The sequence below is a fragment of the Tetrao urogallus genome (assembly GCF_951394365.1).
Source record: "Tetrao urogallus genome assembly, chromosome: 7".
NCBI classification, from domain to species: domain Eukaryota; kingdom Metazoa; phylum Chordata; class Aves; order Galliformes; family Phasianidae; genus Tetrao; species Tetrao urogallus.
In genome coordinates this window covers 51,105,931-51,129,976 of record NC_136820.1, presented here as the reverse complement: position 1 = coordinate 51,129,976, position 24,046 = coordinate 51,105,931, and the positions used below count along the sequence as shown (strand labels likewise).

The window sequence follows — 24,046 nt, the reverse complement described above, 5'->3', positions numbered from 1 at the left end:
CTGGGGACACAGTGCTGTAGAGGATGACAGTGCTGACGACAAGGTACCCCCAGAGGTGCGTTAGGCTGAGGGGTCCTGCACACATCGGGGGGGCTGTGCTGGGGGCTCCCAGGGCACTCATGGGTTCCACCGGTTGGGTCTGTCCCCAACCCACGACAGAACAATGGGACAATCAGGGTGGCACCACTGCTGTCAGCAGCAAAACCCCAGCCTGGAGGCATGCAGTGCCTCTGTTAATTGCTGTGCTAAACGACGGTAAATGACAACAATCACCAGCGCTCTGTGCTTTGCTGACTTGCTCAATTTTAATGTGCCCCTTGCCAACCTCTGGAGCTCCCTGCTTCTTTGCTGGGTCCAGCGAGCACAGCGACATTACCCCCTGCCCCCCCTCCCACTCCCATCATACACAGCGCAGCTCCACAGTGGCGATGGCTGCTGCTGGCAGAAGCTCTGCTCGTGATGAGACACCGACCGATGCCACCACCCCACTCACTGCTTGGGATGGCTGTCCCCGAGCAGTGCTGGCTCTGCCCCCGCTGACACTGTGTGTACAGCGTCCTGCAGCGTGTAGAACGTCTGCAAGAGGTCCGGTGAGGTGGCTCGGCACTCCAGGAACCGCCGCAGCGTGGCCAGGCTGTCCCACACCTCAGGCTCTGAGGGGCATGGCTGCACTGCCACTGGCTCCCCAGAGTCCTCGCCCTCCTCCATACCCCTGTCCCAGTCCTCTGCCTCGGCCGTGTCAGCATCCGCAAGGCGCTCCAGCCCCTCATCCATCAACCCAAAGCTCTCCAGCTCCTCCTGGCCGAGCCAGACGGGTGCCAGCAGCGCATCAGGGCAGCTATTGGGGCTGAAGCTGGCGGCACGGAAGCAGCTGGTGATGAGGCCCGGGCGCACGTCACCCCACGCTTGTGCCAGCATGTGCAGGGCATCCAGCAGGGTGGGCGGCTCCGAGCCACGTGCCGCTGGGATCTGGGTCAGCAGCCGGCGCCGGTAGTGGCCCTTCAGGTCCCTGGCGATGCCACGGTGCAGGGGCTGCGCCAGCACGGCCGCAGGAGGAATGAAGACCATCTGGACGTTGGACAGCTGGAGGTAGGGGTGCTCCTCGCGCTCCTCGACGAGCAGCAGGACGCTCTTTCCCTTGCGCTGCATCTCCTCATTGAAGTCCTGCAGCCACTCCGCAAACAGCGTGGCGCTCAGGCGGCCGCCACCGCGGTAACTCCACGGCATGCTCCGCAGGTTGATGCCGCGCAGGCACAGGGGACGGGCCGCGCGCCCCACCGCCCGCAGCGCCGCCTTCTCCGAGCCGTCAGCGTTGGTGCAGAGCAGCAGCGTCAGCCTCTCGCCGTCGGCTCTCAGCTGGACCTCAGTCTCCCCACAGCTGTACACCTCCGAGGGCGCGTAGCTGTGCAGCAGCTCGGGCAGCAAGCTCTGGTGCTCGGCCCCACCGTCCTGCGCCAGCGTCAGCTTCTCGAGGGCGACGTTGTGGCGCAGCTTGAAGCGTGCCAGCCAGCTGCCGCTGGGCTCGAAGCCCGGCGTGCCCAGCGCCTCAGCCAGGTGCTTGGCCTTCAGCTGCAGCAGCGCGCTGCTGATGGGCAGCTCGGCGGCGCGGGCGCCCTGCACCCACCGCAGCAGAGCAGCCTCCACCGCTCCCTCCTTGCCCTCCCTCTTGCGCTTGCGCTCGGGGTTGCCGTTGCACTGCCACTCACTCAGGATCCTCTCCTTGTTCTTAATGATGCGGCAGATCTGCGGCTGTGACACTCCGAAGCGCTTGGCCAGCTCGCTCTGGGACACCTTGGGGCCTTCCAGCATCTCCAGCACGCGCACCTTCTCCGTCAGCGACAGCTCCTTGCGCTCCTTGCGGGGCGCCGAGGGCTCCGGGGCCGGGCCTCGGCCGCAGGCACCGCACGGGACCGGGCAGCTCACAGCCGTGCTGCGCGCCGGCTGCTGCCCCGTGCCGGGCCGCGGCCCAGCCGCGGCCCGCGGCCCCGCCCCGGTCCTCCGCGTGGCGCCGAGGCCGCACTCGGAGCACTCGGACGCCGGCTGGGTCCCGGCGCTCTCGGTGAGGCTCAGCCCCGCATCGCCCGCACCGGGGCCCGGCCCGTGGCCGCCGCAGCGCCGCTCCCACGCCGGCACGGCGCTGGGTTCCTCCCTCCGCCCGTCCTTCTGCAGCCAGCGCCCTGCAGAGACACGGGAACGTTTTTGAGGCCAAACCTTTCCAGTTTGGCACAATGCCCTCATCCCGAGGGCTCGGGTTGGTGATCCCCGGTCGGCCCGGGCCTTACCGATGGTGCCCAGCTGCTCGCGCTCCTCCTTCATGGGGCCGCACCGCACCGCACCGCACCGCACCGCGCGACCCCGGCTGCCGGCGCCGGGAGCGCGCACTTAGCCCCGCCCACCGCCCCGTCTCCTCTCCTGCCATGCCATTGGGCCGCCGCCGTAGGGTTCCGCGCGAGGATTGGCTGCGGGGCGGCCAATCAGAGGCGGGGAAAGCCCCGGGGAGCGGGAGAGCGCGCGGAGCGATGTCAGTGATGTGCTGTGACGTCAGATGTGACGTCATCATGGCGTGGTGACAACAGAGTGGTGCGAGTGACATCTGCGATGTGAGGTGACATCACAGCGGTGGGAAGTCACACTGTAGCGGTGCGGGACGACATCAGCAGCGTGCAGTGACATCAGAGTGGTGCAAGCTTGCTTCGCAGCCACGTAGGATGACATCAGAACAGCGTGTGTGACCCAGCAGTGTGGAATGACACCGTGGTGTCGGGCTGACATGGAGGCAGTGCTGTGAGAAGACATCCCAGCAATGTGTGATGACAACAGAGCCATGTGAGATGATGTCACAGCAGTGCAGTGGGCACAGCACGGCACTGGGCAAGGTGAGAGCAGTTCTGCAGTACTGGGCACGGAGCTGCAGTGCTGGATGCATGGCTGCAGAACGAAGAGCACCAGGTCCAGCATCGCTGTGCTCAATGCACTGAGCGTTGTGGCATTGCAGCGTTGCAGCAGTGGGCGCAGTGATGTGATGCTGTGTGTTGCAGTGCTACATGCTGCACTGCTGGATGCACAGTTGCAGCACCAGATGTTGCAATGTTGCAGCGCTGGCTGCTCTGTTGCAACATAAGCTGCTGCACACTTGCACTGTTGAAGAACAGGCAGTTGTGCTGTTGCGCTGTTGCACAGTTTTAGCGGGGACTCTTACACTCTTGCAGAGTTGCAGTGTTGCAGAACAGGCTGTTTTGCTACTGCACTGTTGCAGTGCTGCAGTGTTGCATTGCAGAATGTTGTGCTGTTGTGCTGTTGCACCGTCTCACTGTTGCAGCTCAGACTGCATTGCTGCACCGTAGCACGGCTGCAGCTCATGCTGTTGCACTGTTGCTCTGTCACACAGTTGCACTATTGCAGCTCGGGCTGTCACAGCGTTGCAGTGTTATGCTGTCACGCCATCGTGGCTCAGGCTGCTGCAGGGTTGCATTGTCACACTGTTGCAGCTCAGGCTGTCACGCTGGCACGGTGCCGCACTGTTGCAACTCAGGCCATTGCAATGACGCGCTGTCACACTGTCGCACCGTTGCGGCTCAGGCTGTCACACTGACGCACTGTCGCACTGTCGCGGCTCAGGCTGTCACGCCGTCACACCGCTGTCGCTCAGGCTGTCGCGCCGTAGCGGCTCAGGCTGTCGCACTGTCGCGCCGTCACAGCCTCGCTCTGTCGCACCGCCGCGCCGTCGCACGGCGCCATCACGCACCGACTCCTCCCGGCCGCCAGGTGTCGCCGCGGCCCCACCCCGCCTCTCCCAGCATGCACCGCGCTCGCGCCATGGCCGCTCTGCTCCGCCGCTGCTGAGAGGCGCCGGGCCCGCACCGCCGCCGCCGCCGCCCCGCCCCTCCCCGCCCCGCCCGGCTCCACCCGGCCCCGCTCCGCTCCGCTCCGCTCCTCCACTCCGCTCCTCCGCTCTCGCAGGGCTATGGCCGAGTGGGCCCCCGCTCAGGTAAGCGTTTCCCGCCCCGCTCCGCGCCCGCTCTCCTCCGCCCTCCCCGCTTCCCGCGGAGCCGTCCTGCGGGCCCGGCCCGTCTGCCCACGGCCGTGTGTCCGTCCGTCCCCAGGACCTGGAGTGGGCCATGGAACCCCAGGAGCTGTCCCTGGAACAGCCCTTGGCCGCCCCCGAAGAAGGGCCCGGCGGGGAGGCCGAGCTGCCCGCCGCCGAGATCTCGGTGACGCTGGTGACGGAGGTGCAGGCCGTGGACAGGAAGGTGGAGGCGCAGGCGGCCCAGCTGATGAACCTGGAAGGCAGGATGAGGATGGCCGAGAGCAAACTGATCGGCTGCGAGAGGACGGCTGTGGAGTTCGGCAACCAGCTGGAGAGCAAATGGACGGCCCTGGGCACCCTCATCCAGGAGTACGGGCAGCTGCAGAAGAGGCTGGAGAACATGGAGAACCTGCTGAAGAACAGGAACTTCTGGATCCTGCGGCTGCCCCCTGGGGCCAAGGGGGAGGTCCCCAAGGTAACGGGGCCATGAGCCATGTCAGAGACCTCTGGGCTGTGTCAGAGACCTCATCTCACCTCTGTGAGGTGGTGGCAAGGTGGGGTCAGCCTCTGCTCCCGATAGGATGAGAGGTGATGGCATCGCACCATGGCTGCTCGTGGCTAGATATGAGGAGGAAGTTTTTCAGCCAGAGGGTGGTGAGGCACTGGCACAGGTTGCCCAAGGAGGCTGTGGATGCCCCATCCCTGCAGGCACTCAAGGCCAGGCTGGATGTGGCTCTGGGCAGCCTGGGCTGCTGGTTGGCGACCTGCACACAGCAGGGAGTTGGAGTTGGATGAGCATCGTGCTCCTTTGCAACGCAAGCCATTCTGTGATTCTGTCATGTTGTGCCAGGGAAGGATCAGGTTGGGTATTAGGAACCATTTCTTCTCAGAAGAGCAGTTGGGCTCTGGCACAGCTGCCCAGGGAGTGGGGGGGGAGGGGGAGGGAGGGTGTAATCGTCCTTGAGGGTGTTCAAGAACTGTGAGGATGTGACATTGTGACATTGAGGGATGTGGATTGGTGAGTGTGGTAGTGAAGAGCTGGAGTTGGACTTGAGGATCCCAGAGGTCTTTTTTTCAACCTCAGTGATTCTGTATTGTGATACAGAGCTTGTGCTTCGGCCGCAAGTTGTACCAGAGGAGGTTTAGGTTGGACATGAGGAAGAACTTTTTCTCTCAAGGAGTGATCAGGCACTGGAATGGCTGCACAGGGAGGTGGTGGAGTTGCCATCCCTGGCAGTGTTCAAAAGGTGTCTGGATGAGGAGCTGCGAGATCTGGTGCAGTGCTTGTGGTGGCGGTGGTGATGGGAGGACGCTTGGACCGGATGATCTTGCAGGTCGTTTCCAACCTTGTGATTCTGTGATTCTCTAATGCAGATTCCCAAAACTGTAGGACTTGAAAGAGGCCTCTGCAGCTCCCCCAGTCCAATCCACCTGTAATGCAGGTGCCCAGAGCAGGGTGCATGGGGAAGTGTCCAGAGGGTTTTGAGTATCTCCAGAGGAGATTCCGCCACCTGTCTGGGCATCCTGTGCCAGAGCTCTGCCACCCTCAAACTATAGAAACTCTTCCTCACGATCAGGCAGAGATATGTGTCTATGTTCCCATTTATGCCCATTGCCTCTTGTTGTGTTGCTGAGCACTGCTGAAAAAATCCTGGCCTCGTTCCCCTTACCCGTTAAACACTTATATGCACTGATGAGATCCCCTCTCAGCCTTCTCTTCTCCAGGCTGAAAAGCGCCAGGGATCTCAGCCTTTCCCTGTAAGGCAGTTGCTCCAGGCCCCAGCCACTGTGGATGATGAGCATGCAGCTCATCTGCTGGTTGGGAACACCAGCACAGGTCCTTCAGTGTGGCTGCACACCCCTGTGCATGTGCAGCTGGTGCTTGACCCAGCACGCGGGTGGGTTGCTGTTTGGGTCAGGCAGAGGGACACAATGTGGGTCGTCCCCACATCCCTGCCTATATTTGCACGTGCACTCCCAGTTCTTGTTCAGAGGAGGCTGGAGCAGAATTGTGTCCAAAATTGAGCAGGAATTGTGGTGTATGATGTGCAAAATCCATTGTCTGAAGCGTGGGGAGATTGAACAGGGGGGCAAGGCTTAGGCAGGTGGCGGGGGAAAACATCATATCCCTTCACTGAGCTGACAGAGCCGAGCTGAGAGCTGAGCCAGGTGTGTGGGGGTTAGAATGAGAAAACATCCTTACCTGTTTTCAACAAGAGGCCCTTGGATCCAGAGGAGGCCACAAAGATGCTCAGAGCTTGGAGCACTTCTGCTATGAAGATGGGCTGAGAAGCCTTGGGGTGTTCAGCTTAGAGGGATAAAAAGGCTCCAGGGAGACCTCGTTGTGGACTTTCTGTTCGTAATGGAGCTTATAAATGGGAGGAAAAGAGACTTCTTGTAGGGGCAGATCGCTACAGGACAAGGGGGGAACGGCTTTAAACTAAAAGAGAGGTGATTTAGGTGGGATGGTAGGCAGGGATTCTTTACCCAGCGGTGATGAGGTGCTGGCACTGCCCAGAGCTGTGGTGCCCACCCCTGGAGGTGCCCAAGGCCATGGCTGGGCCCCAGGCAGCCCGAGCTGTGGGACAGCCAGCCCACGGCAGGGTGGGTGGAATTTGATGCTCTTTAGAGTCCTTTCTCACCTGAGCTTTTCCATGAAAACAGCTGAATATGTGGTGCTTCTAATTGCAGGTCCCCATGGCGTTTAACGACACCTCATTTAGCTTCTCGGAGGACGAGTGGAAGAACTTGAACGAGTGGCAGAAAGAGCTTTACAGGCATATCATGAAGGGCAACTACGAGGCCGTGATCTCGATGGGTAAAGGCTGGCTGGGGCTCCCCCTGTGCTTTTGGCATCACGGCTCCTCCGGGGCCAGGCTGTGCCTGGTGGATCCGGGAGGGTGGGTGGTGAGAAGTCTGGCCAGCTCTTATGCTGACTTTCAGTAGCAGTCAGCGCTTTGCTCCTCGCTGTGTTAGTTGTGCAGTGGATGGATGTCTTGAGCAGTGCAGCGACTCTGCCTTTCTGATGGTCTCTGGCCATCCAGCTGGAGCCATGAGAGGACCTGGGTTATGAGGACGAGGGAAATGAGAGATTTACAGGCTCTGGACAAAAAGGGAGCTTCGTGGTGATGCAGAGGTCCACAGACGTGCTGCGCTGGGCGCCTCGGCTCGCTGCTGCTTCGGATGAGTGCCAGCAGTTCTTCCCAGCCTTGTCTGTAGATCTGCCCTTCCATCAGCAGAATGCTTACTAGGGAAGGAGAGCACAGTTTGTCTGCCTTGGTGCTCTGCCTCACCCCCAGCCTGGTGCTGGAGAACACTTCTTGTGCACACTGTTGCAGCATCTGCTCCTGCAGGTCTCAGCCTTCTGCTCCACTTCTGATGGCTCGGGGCAGATTGTTCCACGCTGCACAAATGTGCCCTGCTGGCTCCTTCCAGTCCCGACTGTGGGTCTGTGCTGCACCTCACGACGGCTTCAGGCCTCCTCTGTGTATTTTGAGAAGTGCTGCCTTGGCTGGACACCCCTGTGGGAGCGCAGACATCCCTGGCAGACAACCATCCTGCCCTCCAGTTCTGCACAATCCATGTCTTTCCAACATTGTTTTTATTTTTTTTTTTAATATAAATATTTTTTGGACAGTCCCTGTGTAGAAGAGAAAAAGGCAAAGGATAAAAACTGCCCCCATTCTCCCTTGTAAAACAACAGTCCTGTTGTGAAGGTGCAGGAATGTAAAAGTCCTACTGGAAGAGATCCGTGGGTCTGAGCCTGGAGCTTAGAAAAATGTATCTGTGCTTCATCTGAAGGTTCCCTTTTGTTTTGATTAATTGGGTTGAAGGCTAGGTCCTCGTTAAGGCTATGGATCCAGCAGAGCAGTGGTGGAAATTAATACCAGAGGCTCACGCTTATTGTTTCAAAATTAAGTTTCCGCTCTCCATGCTAGGGGAAATTTTAATTTTCCCATTTCCCCCACCAAAATCCACAAGCAGCCTGTGACTCGGACGAGTAGGAAGGAACGGTTCTGGCTGTGGCAATCCGGGGCTGGAGGGAACCGTGTGGGGAGGGCACCTCCGCTGCTGCCGCTGGCTGACAGCTCTGGTTCTGACCCCAAGCTGAAGCTGCCATTGCAATGGATCCGCGGACTTTAGCACAGAGGAGAAGAGAGGAGGCCTGAAGGTAAGCACAGATGCATTTTCTTGTTCTGCTCCTCGCGCTGCAGGCTGGGAGGTGCTCCTCACCCGAGCAGAGCGTGCTCCTGCAGCCCGCTCACTGTCCCAGGGCCCAGACAAGGTGAGCGGTGCAGGCATGTGAGAGCATCTTCTCAAGTCTCTTTCCATTACCCGTCCTCCCCAGCAGTGAAGGAAGGTCGGTGGGTGAAGGTTTAAGGTTCTCTGCCCTGAAAGGACAAAGGAAACGTTCTGATTTTATTTTTTCTTCTTCTTCTTTTCTTTCCTTTTCTTTTTTTTAACATACAGATACCGCGATTTCGAAACCTGACCTCCTGTCACGGATTGAGCAAGGAGAGGATCCCAACGCTGAGGACCAGGATGACTCTGAGGGAGGAGAAACCCCTACGGATCCCAGCACCGGTGAGACGTGAAGTTCCTGGGTTGCAGTGGGGTGATGGAAAGCAGATGCGGCTCCTACAGTCTGCTTGAGCTCTTCCTCCTGCTTCTGCTGATGAGTGTTGCCAGCACTGTCCGTGAGCTCAGGAGTGGCTTTGCTCTCCTAGCCAGCTCCTCGCTGCTGCTGTCATCTGTCCTGAAACCCTCTATAAAGCACCTGGAAAGTGTGAGCATAAACTCAGGTTATTCTTCCTCCTGTGCACAGAGTTTTTCTTCCCCGGTCCCGATGACAACTCGTGGAGTAAATACGAAGATACCCTGGCTGAAAGTCACTACGGTTCTGAAGAAGAAGAAGAAGAGGAAGAAGAAGAGAGCATGGAGGCTCCCAATACATGTGAGTTAGAAGCACAGAGCTTCACTGAGTGCTGCACAGAGTGGCAGAGGGGCGGCTAGAGATGCTCTCAGGCTCCTGGCTCTGGCTGGGGCTGTCCCTGCAGGAGGCCCTGCCGTCATTGCAGTCTGTGCCAGGCTTGCCTCAGGCTCAGCACGGGAGCTGGATGACAGCCGTGGCAGATGGATGACACACATGCAGAAGGAGCTCCGGTACACGAGCAGCAGGCTGTAAAAGCAGCTGTGGGCTGGCTGGGGGTGCAGGGCACCTGCACAGCGTTGGCTCGCTCAGTGAGGTAGCATGTTTGGCCAGCTAGGAAGTGGAGAGGGCCTGGAGCGTGCAACGAGCGGGCAAGCTTCAATGGCTTTAGCAGCAATGTTCTTACAAGTCTTTTCCACTAATGGGTAAAGTGATATTTTTCACAGCTTTTATTTGTCAGCCAAATGCGAGGCTTTTTTGTGGTGCATCACAAGGCATGTCCTTGTCACTGCCTGTCCCTCCACATCCCTGCTTTGAAGCATGGGGGCACAGAAGCCGCTTGGGGAAGCGCACCCTGCTGGGACGTGGCTTTGGTTTCCTGGCCTTGTTCTCACAAGCAGCTGAGCTGCTGCAGCTGATGCTTTTCTTAAATTTCAGCCTGGTACAAACCAGTCAGCCTGTTTGCAAGCTGCATGTTGAGGTGTTTGGCAAAGCGACGAGCAAATGGAGAGCGCCGTGATGGGGAATGCCGAGCGGTCGCTCTGCTCTGTGCACACAAACGTGGGCACGCCTTCATCTTTGTGCACTGCAAAACCCCGTGGTTTTTTCAGACCCCTTTCCTATAGCCCCACATCCTCTGTGCTCTTTTCATCCTGATCGCTGGGGCCATTGGCAGGAGCTCTGAGTAACCTGGGGAGATCAATCAGCCCCGGGTCTAAACACTGTACAAGCCCCAAAAGAAAAGAGGTTTTATTCCCCTTCCCTCTATCTTTTTTGTCTTTATGCCACATGCTGACGTGGTCTGGTTCATCTCCAACTGAGAAACCCACTCCTCCCCTTTGTCTGGCTGTACAGAGAGGTCTCACCTTCACGCTGTCTGAGCTTTCCCAAGAAGTCAAAATACTTTGGCTGTGTTTGTATTGCAGTACTGCTTAGCTCCCAGTTGGGACTTGCAGCCCTGTCATGCCAGGTTCCGTCTCGAGTGTGCAAAGCAAGAGATCCCCTCTGCCCCAAAAGAACTGCAGTCTAAATGATGAGGCTGTTCTTATCTCAGAGAAATGACACGAGTGTCTCTGCTCTGTCAGATGCGCAGCAGTGCGAGGAGGAAAGCCCCGACAGCCTTGAGCTTCCTGCCTCGTTAGCGGGAAAGTGGGATGATGTTTTCTCCAACCCGGAGGAAGAGTTAAAGCCGAGCAGCAAGAATCGGAGCGGGTCGGGGCCGCAGCAGAGAGGCGCAGCGGGCAACGGGCTGAGGCGCTCCTCGCGCCGCGGGAGGGAACTGTCAAAGAAGGAAGCTCCCGAGGAAATGGCCGCAGAGGAGGGGCCGTACATCTGCTGCGAGTGCGGGCAGAGCTTCCTGGACAAGGAGCTCTTTGCAGCCCATCAGAGAGCGCACGTGGACGAGGAGGCCTGCACTTCCCTGGAAGCCGGGGAAAGCTTCAGGCAGAAATCCAAATCCTCCGCCAAGGGCCAACGCTCCAGACCGTCCAAGCGCGCCAATTCAGAGAAGGGCTCCGGTTTCAAGTACGGCTTCGTCAGGCCAAACAACATGGTGGAAAGGCCCTACACCTGCTCGCAGTGCAAAGAGAGCTTCAGCCTGGAGGTGAGCCTCATCCTGCACCAGAAGCTCCATACGGGGAAGGGCGACGGGCCGCTGACCTGCACCTACTGCGGGAAGGACTTCCGGGACCTCTCCAAGGCCATCCGCCACCAGCGCATCCACACGGGGGAGCGGCCGTACCAGTGCACCGAGTGCGGGAAGAGCTTCATCCGCAGGGACCACCTGCTCAAGCACTGGCGCGTCCACACCGGGGAGACCCCGTACCAATGCCCCGTGTGCGGGAAGCACTTCCGCTACAAGGAGTCGCTGAATTGCCACCAGAAAATCCACTCCCGCAACCCCCGGCCCATGGAGGAGGCCCTGCAGCACAACCTGGAGTCGGCCACTCAAACCAGCCTCTTCTGTTTGAAGACGGAAACCAAGCAGTAGCGACGGGCGGCCGGGGCGGAAGGGCTCGCAGTGACGGAACGGTCGAAGCCGGTGGACGCGCAGCATGGCGAGAGGTGAACTTGTATCGCAGCTAATCCATGTGGTCTTGCTACCAAGCCCGCTTTGTTGAAGCATCTTAGGAATTCCTCTAAAAAAAAAAACTCTGATACGAAGGCCTGGGCACCTCTTCAGCCCCGCGGGGTTACGTGGGACTTCCTTGGCGGCGTAGGCCTCGTATTACTTGTCCCCTACGCAGGTTTGGATATTGCCTGTAGAGAATGCTCCTGAGAGATTCTCCGGGGATCTGTATTTAGCAGGTGTTTCCCCACCTATCTTTGTGCATATTCAGGAGTGACAAGCTTTCGCTTTCATTCTTTTTCTGCTCGTTTCACCACAAGGCTGGACGACGGAGGAAGGGAAGACGCCATTCCCGGGCCGCCGGCCGCCCGCTCCGGCTGCAGTGACGCACCTCGAGCAGCAGCCCCGTGCCACCAGGCTGGGCTGCCACAAGGGGACAGAGGCGAAGCAGGGCCGTGGTTGGGGACGTGGGGCAGAACTTGTCGAAGGCGGAAAAGCAGAGAGGAGAGAGCAGCGAAGTGCAAGGTGAGAAAAAGAAGGCGGAGGAGGAAAGGACGGGAAGGAGAAAGGGCTGAGGACATTGGAGCAGGAGGAGTTGGGAGAGGAGGTGTGGGTGCGCAGAGCAGCCGGGTCTCTGATCCGAAGAGGAGATGTCTGTGTGCTTTGGAAGGACGTTGCTGTCGTTTCCCTCTGGCGTGGGGGAGCAGCGCTGCTGGTCTGTCATAGGAACTCCCGTTGGAGAAGCTGGTTTTACTGTTACTTTATTACTGGGTTTGGTCTCACACTCAGGTAAGTTGGACAAGTGAAAGGAACTTCTCCTAACCCCTGTAAAGAGCTGTTCGGTTTTCAGTTAATGTAGAAGTAGGATGTTGTTGTTATTGTTGTTATTATTATTATTATTAATTATTATTATTATTATTATTATTATTATTATACAATGAAATGTGTGGCACTATATTTCACCATGGATCTAAAACACTTCAATGTATGCGGTGACTGACCGGAGTTTTCCTGACGTCCCTGTAAATATCGGTTGACTTTGGCACTCAGTGGTGTTGTTCTCAAGGTGACTGTGAGCAGTGTCTCTTCCGCTGTGTATCGTTGGCTGCTGATTAGTGGTTGTGTTTTGTAATAACTTTTGTAAAGTCTGTCAATACAGTGTTTCCATTCTGAAGCCCCGTGTCGGGTGAGTGATTGCAGCCCTGTTTGCCCCTCTCTCAGTGCTGGCTGTGCGCAGCCCTGCACCTGCCTGCTGGTTACCTGCATCTCCACTGAGCCGCACAAGCGAAGCCAAGGCTGCACCTTGAACGTTGCTGGCACAGCCAGAGGTGCATCAACGCTGCTGGAGCTCCAGCACTGCCCTCACTGTGTGCCCTGTGTCGCCCTACTGGGCCGCCCCGCTGCCGCGTGTCCCCTTGGCACGGTGGTCACCTCTCCCCGTGATGCAGTGCTGCGGGCTGGCAGTCCCAGGGCCGTGCTTGTAGGCTGTGTGTTGGCAGTGGCTGCAGCGGAAGCTCCATTTCCTCCTTGTCCCACCCGGGAGCAGCTCCTGGGCGGCTGCCCAGCTCCTGCTGCCTCTGGCAGCCATCCCATCCCGCCGGCCCAGGGTTGAGCAACGTTGCCCCCATCCTTCCTGGTTGGCAGTGGGACGTGGGACAGCAGTGGTGGCCTTGTCCTCAGCCCTCTGTGGCTGATGAGGGTTTGCTAATGGCACAAAAAGATTAAACCAAACATATACACGATAAATAAATACAAAGACATCTCTGCTGGGGCTCCCAGTCTGGTTCCCTGCTGCCATCGTGCCCCAAAGGCCAGGTGCCCCAATTCAGCATCACAGCAAAGGATGCTGCTTCATCCCATCCCCCTCATCCCCTCCCTTTTTCCATACTCCGACTGGATGGCGCCCATCCTCACGCCTGGTGTCATGACTGCCCCTCACTGTCAGCCCATGCCGGGGGTCTCCGAAGTCAGGAGCAGGAACAAGGCTTTGTGCCACAGTGGGGACCTGGATGAGGCTGAGAGTACGCAGCCGTGCCAGGATGGGATGGGGCAGGGGGGAATTGATGGGGTAGGGTAGATGGGATGGGAGTAAGATGGAGGGGAGGGGACAAGAGCATGATGAGACAGGATGGATGGGATGGGACGAGAGTGGGAGAGATCACAGTATGGACGGGGTGGGACAAAATGGTGAGAGATCAGATTGTGGATGGGATGGGATAACAGGAGACAGATGGGATAGGATGGGGTGGGAGTAAGATGGATGGGATGAAGGCACGAGAGAGCAGGGTGGATGCGATGGGACAAGGCAGTGTGAGAGATCACAGTATGGATGGAACAGGATGGGACACGTGGGACGGAATGGCTGAGATGGGATATGGTGAGCTGGATAGGATGAGACAAGATGGGATGGAATAGAATAGTATAGGGAGAGACAGGTGGGACAGAAAGGATGGAAGATTGTGGGGTGGGATGTAAGGATAGGATAGGACAGGAGGGAACGGGACGGGATGAGATGAGGAGGGATAGGATGGGATGGGCTGGGACAGATGGGTTGGGGTGGGATGGAATGGGGTGAGAGAATGTGACAGCATGGGACAGGACAGGATGGTGCAGGGTGGAATGGGGCAGGATAGAATTGGGGCAAAGTAGATGAAATAGGATGGGACGTGGTGGGATGGGAATAAGATGGATGGGATGGGGAGGATGAGAGAGCATTAAAGCAGGATGAGTGGGGTGGGACAAGACAGGGAGATCAGAGAGGATGGATGGGATGGAACAGAATGGATGGGATATAATGAAATGGATGGGATGGATGTCACGGGATGTGACAGGTGGGATGGGGTGAGAGAACATGAAAACATGGGGCAGAAAAGGATGGGATGGAAGGGGATGGGATAGAATGTGATGGTCTGGGATGGATGGGGTAAGGTAGAATTGATGGGGAAGGGTGGATGAGATGGGATGGGACAAGACAGGATGTGAGATCAGAAATAATGGATTGGATGGGATGGGATGAGACAGATGGGACAGAATGGACGGGATGTGGTGGAATGGATAGGATGGGACACGATAGAATAGGACTGGAGGGAAAGAGATGAGATGAGACAAGATGGGACAGGACAGATGGGGTGGGATCAGAGCATAATAGGATGGATGGGATGGGACAAGATAGTGTGAGAAATCAGAGTATAGATGGGATGGGATGAGATGGGATGGGATGTAACAAGGCAGATAGGACGGGATGGAAAGAGATGGGATGGGACAGGGGAGGACAGGCTGGGACAAAACAGGGTGGATGGGATGGGAAGAGGACAGGATGGAATGGGACAGGGCAGAAAAGGATTGATGGGGTAGGGTGGATGATACAGGATGGGACACGATGGGAGGGGATGGGGTGAGATAATGTGACAGCATGGGACAGGACAGGATGGAAGAGGATGGGACAGAAAGGGACGGGACATGGATGGGCGGGGTGAAATTAATGGGGCAGGACAGAATTAATGGGGCAAGGGGGCGAAACTGAATGGGACACGATGGGATGGGAATAAGATGGATGGGGTGGGGTGGACGAGAGCACAACGGGACAGGATGGGTGGGATGGGATGGGACGGAGAGAGAGATCGCAGCGGGCGGATGGGACGGGACAAAGCAGGGCCGGGGCCGCTCGCCGCTCCCGCGGGCAGAGCCGAATCCCCACCTCCGCATCTCTCACGGAGCCCCGACGGCGGCGCGGGGCAGAAGCGAAGGGGGAAATGCCGGGGGCTGAGCGAGATGGGGGGGTTGGGGGGGGCCGGTCTCCATGGCAACGCCGCCCTCCGGCCGCCATTTCGCACCGGGCCGCGACGCCGCGGGGTGGGGGCGGGGGGGCGCTCTGCGGGGCCGCCCCGACGGGGCGCGGTGATGCCGTCGGTCCGGCAGGGGGCGCTGTTGCGGCGGAGGGCGCCCCCAGCTCCGCTCCGCCCCGCCCGGCTGCGGCCCCCGGCGCGGCCCGCGCGGCGGCGGACGGCGGCCCGCCCGCCCCCTGCCGGCGCGGCGGGGCAGCGGCGGGGCCGGAGCGCGGAGCGCGGAGCGGCGGAGCCGGGACCCGGAGCCGCTCGGTCTCTCCCCCCCCCCCCCTCCCGCCCCGCACCAGCTCGGCCGCCCCGAGGTCCGGCCGGGCCGCGCCCCCGCCCCGCCGCAGCCCCGCCGCCCCCTCCCCGCCCCGCCGCGCCGCTCCGCACCTCCCCGGGCGCTGCCCGATGCCCGGCGGCGGCGGCGGGCGGAGGTGAAGCAGCGAACGGGCGCCGGATCCTCCCGGCCGCGGCCCCCCCGGGGCACCGGGCAGGGAACAAAGGGCCATGGCCGAGGGGGCTCCCGCTCAGGTAAGGGCCCGCCCGGGGGGAGGCCCGGCCCCGCAGCCCCAGGGCCGCACGTCGGGGCGGGCCGCGCCGTCGAGGCCGCGGCGGAGGGAGGCGGCCGGGCCGGGCCGGGCCGGGCCTCGGCGTCGGCGCTGCCGTCGGGGGCGGCGCCGGGAGGGCCGCGGCGGGGACGGAGCGCCCTTCCCGGAGCGGGGCTGCCCCTCGGGGCCGCCCGCCAGCCCCCGCGGCCCGGTACCGGCGGTCGGGCCCCGCTTGGGTGGTGGGGGGGGGGCGGTGGGGCCGTCGGGGCCCCCCCCGCTGTCACCGCTCCCCGTTGCCGTCCGCCCTTCCCCCCTCTTCCCCGTGGTCTCTCGGCCGTCTGCCCCCCGTGTCACCTCCCCGTCCCCATGGCGACACGGCCGGCTGACAGCGGCAGACCCCCCCCCCGGCCTTCATCCCCGGGTGTCACCTCTTTGTCCCCATGGCGACGGGGCTCGGCCGTCCCTTTCCTCTCCTCTTCGCCCCACCGTCACCTCCGTCCCCCTGCCCGTCCCGCGGGACTGCGGGCAGCTCGACGCGAGCAATGTGTGGGGACGGCCCTTCTGCAGTAAGGGTGGTCGGCCCCGGGCCGTGGAGGTCCCCAACCTGCCGATATCTCCATCCTTTGAGTGCCCCCAGCCTCTGGCGGTCTCCAGCCCAGGGGATCCCCAGCCTTTTGGGGTTCCCGGCCGATGGCTGCCCTCACCCCATGGGATTATTCCCCAACCCTCGGTGTTCCCATCCTATTGAGACCCACCCTGAGGGTCCCCAACCTTTGGGTGCCCTCCAGCCCAGGGGTTCCTCAGACTCTCTCAGTTCCCAACCTGTGGGGTACGTCCAGGTATGTCCCTAGCATCCTGCTGACACCCACACCCCTTCCCTGCAGGTTCCGGAGCTGGGGATGCGGCCGCGCTGCCCCTCACCCTTCCAGCCGCGCGCCGGCCCCGAGCGCACCTCCGAGCGCGAGACACAGACGGCAGAGCTGTCCCTGACCGTGGTGACGGCCGTGCAGGCGGTGGAGAGGAAGGTGGATTCCCATGCCACCCGACTGCTGGACCTGGAGGGCCGCACCGGGGTGGCCGAGAAGAAGCTGATCGATTGTGAGAAGACGGCGACGGAGCTGGGGAACCAGCTGGAGAGCAAATGTGCGGCTCTGGGCACCCTCATCCAGGAGTACGGGCTGCTGCAGCGGCGCCTGGAGAACATGGAGAACCTGCTGAAGAACAGGAACTTCTGGATCCTGCGGCTGCCCCCCGGCAGGAAGGGAGAGGTCCCCAAGGTAACGGGGCCCGGGCTGTGGGGAGGGCAGGGAGCTGCTGCGCCCCGAGTCCTCCTCGAGGTGGGGCAGAGATGGGGAGGACAGCTGTGAGCAGAGCTGCTCCCCATTGGGAGCGGGGGGGGCGCAGGCACTGCCTGAACTTCTTGGTACCCTCTGATGGGAGATCCTTAGAACTAAGGTGGAATTGAGGGAGGAGGTTTCGTCTCCAGCTCACACGGCTGCGCTGCAGCCATTCACTCCTCAGCACACTTGGAGTCCGAACCAAGGAACCGTGGAGATTTGGCAGCGCTCTCATTGCCACTGTTTGGTGCTGGATCTGCAGCTCTGTTTGGCACCATATGGTGCTGGATCCCCAGCTCTCACACTGTGTGCTGCTGGATCCCCAGCTCTGTTTGGTGTTGTATGGTGCTGGATTTCCAGCTGTGTTGGGCACTGTTTGGTTCTGGATCCCCAGCCAGTGATGCTGGTACCCAGGGAAGGAGCACACGATGGAGACCTGCGGGAGGGCAGTGCCTGCCCACACAGCCTGGGCTCCAGAACAACAAAAGGCGCCTGCCATGAATATTCATTCATCTCCTCTTTGAAGGGAAAGTTTGCCTTTGGGACTGGAAAATTGAGTGTTTGCACCCCGACCTGAGTGTGCGGCGATCGGGAGGCAGAGCCAGCATGGTGCTCCTCTCCCAGAGCTCTGCTCCGACTGCATCCTGAATTTATCTGCAGAAATTATAGCTCAGCAAACAGCCTTAGAAACTGCCGTCCGCTGCTGGGCGATTTGCAGACAGTAACGGATGATTCCTCGGGGCCCGGGGAGAGCTTTCCCCGGAGTTTTGGGGTAATTGAATCTGGCCTTACGTCAGCTCATCAGCGGGGATGAGGTCTGGCTGCAGTGCCTGGTTTTACCTCGTTTGTCTGAGCAGGTGTTTGTGGTTGCAGGTGCCGGTGACGTTTGACGACGTGTCCGTCTATTTCAACGACAAGGAATGGGAGAAGCTGGAGGAGTGGCAGAAAGAGCTGTACAAGAATGTGATGAAGGGGAACTACGAGTCGCTGATCTCGCTGGGTAAATCCAGGCGCTGCTTCCCAACTTGTGCTGGAGGTTCTGGGCATCCTCCCACTCCTACCAGAAGGAGCCAGACGTCCCATTTTAAAAGGAGACTTAAAAACACAGGAAGAGGTTTCCAGTCCTGCTCTGTTGCTGCTGTGTAGGGTCACCTCTTCCGAAATGCCCGCTTTGTTCTGGCCCTGTCCCACAGAGCCCTCCTGGGCTCCCCCTGAGCTGTTGCCCACCCTGCAGTTGTTGCAGGGGCTTCCCCCCGTCCTCTGGGTCTGCTGCCGGTGCTGGCCCGGGGGAAAAGCAAATAGGCCAACGCAGTGTTAGCTGTGATCGTCTGGGGCTTTGTGTGTTGGAGCTGTAAGAAGCGCCCGCTCTGGGGCCAGAGAGAAAACATTTTGGGTTTGAGGAGAGCCGGGAAATGGGGCATTTCTGCGTCCCTCTCTAGTAACCCCCCTCCATTCCTCTGTCTCTCAACAGACTATGCAATTTCCAAACCCGGTGTTTTGTCCCAGATCGAGCAGGGAGAGGAACCGCGGGTCAGGAATGAGCAGGACTTGGAGGAGAGCGAGATGATGAGCGATGCCACCGCAGGTGAGGCGGCCGTGGGGGGCTGGAGCCCATCCACCCCACCACAGGCAGGACTCAGGGCTTTGTTGCTGGGAGCTGTGGCAGGGTTGATCAGGAGGAGGAAAGGTTTGGCTGCTGGGGGATTTGACGTCCAGGTATGGCTCAGCACATGAAGCAGGGCAGGCAGAGCCCGGAGTCGGGGAGCCGTCAGTGTGGGGAGCGTTGCAGTCAGAGCACATCCTCGGGCCGTGTGGGGAGAAAGGAGAGGCAGCTCAGCTCCCGCTGCAGCCATCTGAGGGATCCACAGCCTTCCAAAACCTGCTCTGCCCATTGCAGGACAGACCTGCAGGGAGGGGGACATCCGGGAGGTGGTGGGCCTGGGAGGTGTTGGGCTGTGTCACTCTCACCTTCTGCTCGCAATCTTGGTCTGGAAACCTTGATGTGAAATGAGAAAATGCCCCAGCCTGGGGTTTGTGCTGGCTGAGGGTGCTGGGCAGAGGACAAAGAGTGCTCAGAGCCAGTGGGGTGATTCAGGAGCTCTGCGTGCAGCGTTCACGGTGGGACTGAGCGAGGGGCAGGGGCACACCGTGCACCCAGGTGGGCACAGCAGCGGGGATGGCCCTGTGGGAAGCAACTGGGGATGACTGCTGGTGTGCATCTCTCCTTGCTGCAGCTGGAATCAGAGTCGTGATCAAAACAGAGGAGCTGCTTCCAGAGGACAGCCCCGAGAACCCAGAGCTGCACGGCATGTCAGGGCAATCGGAGGGCAGCTTCCAGAGCCCAGATGAGGAGGCTGCCTGCGAGAGCCCCTATGGCTCCGTGTCCCCTCCCCGAGAGCTGCCGGGCACCAGCCTGGGTGACCCTTCTGAGTACGTCGGGGACTACAGCGAGATCCAGAGGGTCATCGTGCACCACGGGAGCTGCACAGGTGAGGGGTGCAGGGGTCTGGGAGGAGACACGCACCCAGTGAGTGTGGCCTGGGGGCTGCTGAGCTGCACCGTGGTGGGGATGCAGCGTCCCCAGCACAGCCCTGGGGCTGCCTTTGTGAGCAGCCTTTACCCACGGGGCTGGAAAGGGAGCAAAGCCAAGGGCTTGGGGTGGGGGAAGGCACTGGAGCTGCAGGAATGAGAATGGGGTTTAAGAGAGTCATTTATACACATGAAGGGAGTGAGCAAACTCTGGAGAGAAGAGATGGAAAGGGACCAGAGTCTGATGGAAAGGCACTGAGGGGGTCTCCTGGGGTGTGAGCCCCACTGAGGGGCAAAACTTGCAGCGTGGGTTTGTGTCCCTGCACACGTGGGCGCATGGGGCAGTGTGGAGGACAGGAATGAGGGCAGCCAGACTGCAATGTGTGCGCTGTGGGGAGGGTGGGTGCAGTGAGGTTGGGGGTGGAGAGAAGTGGAGGTCTGGACAAAGTCCTCCCCTGCTCAGCTGGGTGTGGGACGGGCACAGTGGGCAGCTGCTGCCACCATTTTGGGGGGCACTGGGGGTGTGGAGAAGGTGGACCCTCTGCCTTTTGGTGGTGTTAAGATGGAGAGAGCTGCTGAGAGCAGCAGAGCTGAGGTCCTCCTGAGCTCTGTATCTCAGCCCCAAGCTCTGTGCTCAGGGCCAGCAGCAGGTGGGCAGAAGGGAGGAGAACAGCAGCAGCCCTGGAGGATCACAGAACCATAGAATGGCCTGGGTTGCAAAGGAGCACGATGCTCATCCAGCTCCAACCCCCTGCTGTGTGCAGGTCGCCAACCAGCAGCCCAGGCTGCCCAGAGCCACATCCAGCCTGGCCTTGAATGCCTGCAGGGCTGGGGCATCCACAGCCTCCTTGGGCAACCTGTGCCAGTGCCTCACCACCCTCTGGGGGAAAAACTTCCTCCTAATACCCAACCTAAGTGCTGCCGCTGGGGGAGCGGCTCCTTGGGAATGCTTGTTCTCCATCTGCATGTGTTGGGGGGGAGTGCTGTGCCTCTGAGACAGCCTGGTGCTGGCCACTTCTATTGAGAAACCTGTCTGTCCTTCCTGTGGAGCCTCTCCTGGAACTCAGGGTCCACTGAAGGTGACAATGTAGGGCACACCATGTGTCACCCAACAAACTAAGCTGTGGGGAAAACCAAAAGCGGTGTCAGTGACACCAGTGGGGGCCCACTGCTGTCGGCCATCCTGCACATCCCATCCTTTGGGAAGGACGGTGGCCCTGGGAAGCCGAAGGAGGGGATGGTGCCGGGCCGAGCGCTCAGAGCCAGAGGCTGAGGGGCAGCTTCTCTGTTCTCCCTTGCTTGCCACCTTGCTGCCAGCAGGAGCTGCTCGTGTTGGAGGGCAGATGGGGGCTGCAGAGTCCCTTTGGCAGCTCCCAGTGCTCTGAACCCCAGCCATGTCCCACCTGCAGGGCCGTAACGCTGTTCTGCTTTCTCCTGGCAGAGGATGGCATCGTGATCAAGACGGAGGAGGAGGAGGAGGACGACGTGGACGAGCCGTGCTCCATGTTCTCGGGCCGCAGCGATCCTCCGGCGTTCCCCAGCCACGAGGCCGGGCTGGGCTGCGAGGCGCAGTGCAGCTCCAAGGCGGCTCCCCGCAGCCTGGCGGCCGCCCGCGCACACAAAACGCCGTCCTGCGAGAGGGATGCGGGCGAGATGAAGCCGGCCACGGCCCAGCAGCAGCGCAACCGCACCAGGGAGCGGCCCTACATCTGCCCCGAGTGCGGGAAGAGCTTCATGCTGAAGATCAACTTCGTGATCCACCAACGCAACCACCTCAAGGAGGGCCCCTACGAGTGCCACGAGTGCGACCTCAGCTTCCGCAACAAGCAGCAGTTCTTGCTGCACCAGCGCAGCCACACGCGCCGCGGCGTCGGGGTCCCGCGACGTCCCGAGCACGGCCTCAAAGCCCCGGCGCGGCCGCCGGCCCCGGGGAAGCCCTACAAGTGCTCGGAGTGCGAGAGCAGCTTCAGCCACAAGTCCAGCCTCAGCAAACATCAGATCACCCACGTCGGGGAGCGGCCCTTCACCTGCGGGGAGTGCCGGCGCAGCTTCCGCCTGCAGATCAGCCTCATCATGCACCAGCGGATCCACGCCGGCAAGAACGAGATGGCCTTCCTGTGCCCGCAGTGCGGGAAGAACTTCACGCGGCCCTCCCACCTGCTGCGGCACCAGCGGACTCACACCGGCGAGCGGCCCTTCCAGTGCAGCCAGTGCGAGAAGACCTTCAGCGAGAAGTCCAAGCTCACCAACCACTACCGCATCCACACCCGCGAGCGCCCGCACGCCTGCGCCGTCTGCGGGAAGGGCTTCATCCGCAAGCACCACCTCCTGGAGCACCAACGCATCCACACGGGAGAGCGGCCCTACCACTGCACCGAGTGCGGCAAGAACTTCACCCAGAAGCACCACCTCCTGGAGCACCAGCGGGCGCACACCGGCGAGCGGCCGTACCCCTGCACCGAGTGCACCAAGTGCTTCCGCTACAAGCAGTCCCTCAAGTACCACCTGAGGACGCACGTGGGAGAGTGAGGGCTGCCGCGGCCCCTCCGCCCCTCCTCCGCCGTCTCTCCCTCCCCCCACCCCGGCTCAGGGCAAGGACAGCACTCGGAAGCTTTGTGGTAGCGCCGCTGCTCTGCTGGAGGCGGCTCGGCTGATGGGAAATAAATTAATGAGTTAAAGCAAGCGCCGCGCGGCAGAATTCAAAGATTATATATATATAAAATTAACAGAAGCAGCTGATTTAGGGAGAATCGTCACCGTTAGAGAAAAAAAAAACAACAACAAAGGAGAGAAAGCTGTACAGGGTGTTTTGCTGGAGTAGGACTCTTAACTGCTTTTTAAATCTACTGTTTGGTTTTTTAATAAATGTGGAGGAACTTTTAATTGGATATTTTTCCCCCAGAGGGCGGTGAGGCACTGGCACAGGTTGCCCAAGGAGGCTGTGGATGCCCCATCCCTGCAGGCATTCAAGGCCAGGCTGGATGTGGCTCTGGGCAGCCTGGGCTGCTGGTTGGCGACCTGCACACAGCAGGGGTTGGAGCTGGATGAGCATCGTGCTCCTTTACAACCCACACCATTCTATGATTCTATTATTCTGTGGTAAGAAAACCAATGATCTACATCTATTCTTCCCATGCTCTGCTGGCAGCTGTGGTACAGAGCTCTGCCAGGGGCTCTGCCCATCCCTGGTGGGATGAGGAGGGTCTCTGTCTGATGAGAAGCACTGAGAGGTGCCTGCCCAGCTCTGGGGGCTGCACTGCGCTCATGGATGATGCCATAGAATAAAACAGGAGTTGCAGCTGAAGGACGTGGCTGTGGCAGGGCCTGGCTCCTCCCAGCACTCATCGCCGGCCATCCGTCCTTCCAGCACGGTTCCAGCAGGCATTGACCCAGTCCTGCTGCTATGGGAGCTGCGTGGCAGCACGGGATGCGGCTCCGTTCCTGGTTCCAGAGCTTTGGGCCCAGGGTGCACTGTGCAGGGACACCCCTGTGTGTGGGCAGCCCTGGCGGGGCCCTTTGCCCCTCCTCCAGTCCCTGTGTTTGTGGCGGTGCGGGGCTCCTGGCTGCTGTAGGGTCACATCTCGTGTTGGATGCTGGAATCAGTGAACAGAGCGAGCACGGGATGAAGCCACCAGGGTTTATTAGCATGGATCCCAGCTCCCAGTGGTCTCCGTTTTTGACTTCAGAGGGGAAAAAAGAATTTGGAGTCAGCTGCCCACCCAGTCATTTCCAGCCCGTGTCCTATTGAAGCCCTAGCTGCCACCAATAGGGCAGCATCCCCATTTCTCCCCACACGTTGATGGGTTCTGCTGGTTTTTGTGCAGCCCGGCCCATGCTGGGCTCTGGCTAAGCTGTGCTCTGCTCAGCCCAGCGCTGCACAGCGGCAACCCCTCGCTGCTCAGACCCGGCTCAGCTCCACTGCCCCCATTGCAGCAGTCAGGAGTGCTGGTTTTACCCCCACAGAAACACACACAGCTCCACGGAGAGGCAGTGGTGCACACACACAACCACGTGTGAGCACACACATGCGTGCACACATACAGGCGTGTGCTGACATCACGGGCTCAGCAGTGCACACGTGCACACACAGTCACGTGCAAACAGGACACAGAATGTCCTGAGCTGGAAGGGAACCACAAGAATGGCTGAGCTCACCTCCTGGCTGCACGCAGCATGTGCACAGACTCAGGGAAACACATGTATGTCAATGCACACACGTGCACACACACACACGTTGCACATTTGCATACATACATTCACATGCACTCATGCACATAAGCAATTTGAACCTGCATGTGCTGATGAAAAAGCACACAGCTATGCACACATGCACACATGTATGCAGTACATTGATGCACACAGTGATCCATGTGCAGATGCACAACACAAAGCACTCAGTGCAACACAAATGCACATGCATGTCTGTGCCAACACAAAGGCACGCAGATATGCACACACATGCACACATGTGCACACACAGATGTGCACTGAAATCCATCCCCACGCCAAAATGGACATATGGACATCCCCAGCCCCACAGCCACATTCATGTACATGG

General features: G+C 60.0%; 3 protein-coding genes across 3 annotated transcripts; 1 reads left to right on the top strand and 2 right to left on the bottom strand.

The window, feature by feature from the left end:
* Window positions 1-489: 489 nt before the first annotated feature.
* On the bottom strand, window positions 490-2,316 carry LOC306948617 (tigger transposable element-derived protein 3-like; the record flags this gene model as incomplete). Its single annotated transcript, XM_079538270.1, has 2 exons — window positions 490-2,177; window positions 2,283-2,316. 2 exons carry the CDS (start codon window positions 2,314-2,316, stop codon window positions 490-492), a joined length of 1,722 nt encoding a protein of 573 aa, XP_079394396.1.
* A 1,648-nt stretch (window positions 2,317-3,964) lies between these two features.
* LOC306948530 (zinc finger protein 783-like) lies at window positions 3,965-11,166 on the top strand (the record flags this gene model as incomplete). The annotated part of the gene is made up of 6 exons (XM_079538169.1): window positions 3,965-3,988; window positions 4,104-4,502; window positions 6,719-6,845; window positions 8,498-8,611; window positions 8,853-8,981; window positions 10,262-11,166. The coding sequence occupies 6 exons, from the start codon at window positions 3,965-3,967 to the stop codon at window positions 11,164-11,166; spliced, it is 1,698 nt and encodes a 565-aa protein (XP_079394295.1).
* Window positions 11,167-11,534: 368 nt separating this feature from the next.
* On the bottom strand, window positions 11,535-15,070 carry LOC306948529 (uncharacterized protein; the record flags this gene model as incomplete). The annotated part of the gene is given in 10 exon segments (XM_079538168.1): window positions 11,535-11,722; window positions 12,611-12,661; window positions 12,664-12,733; window positions 12,735-12,869; window positions 12,871-12,948; window positions 13,139-13,391; window positions 13,393-13,431; window positions 13,433-13,488; window positions 13,490-13,781; window positions 14,913-15,070. Coding segments are annotated over 10 exon segments (1,320 nt in total).
* Window positions 15,071-24,046: the final 8,976 nt, after the last annotated feature.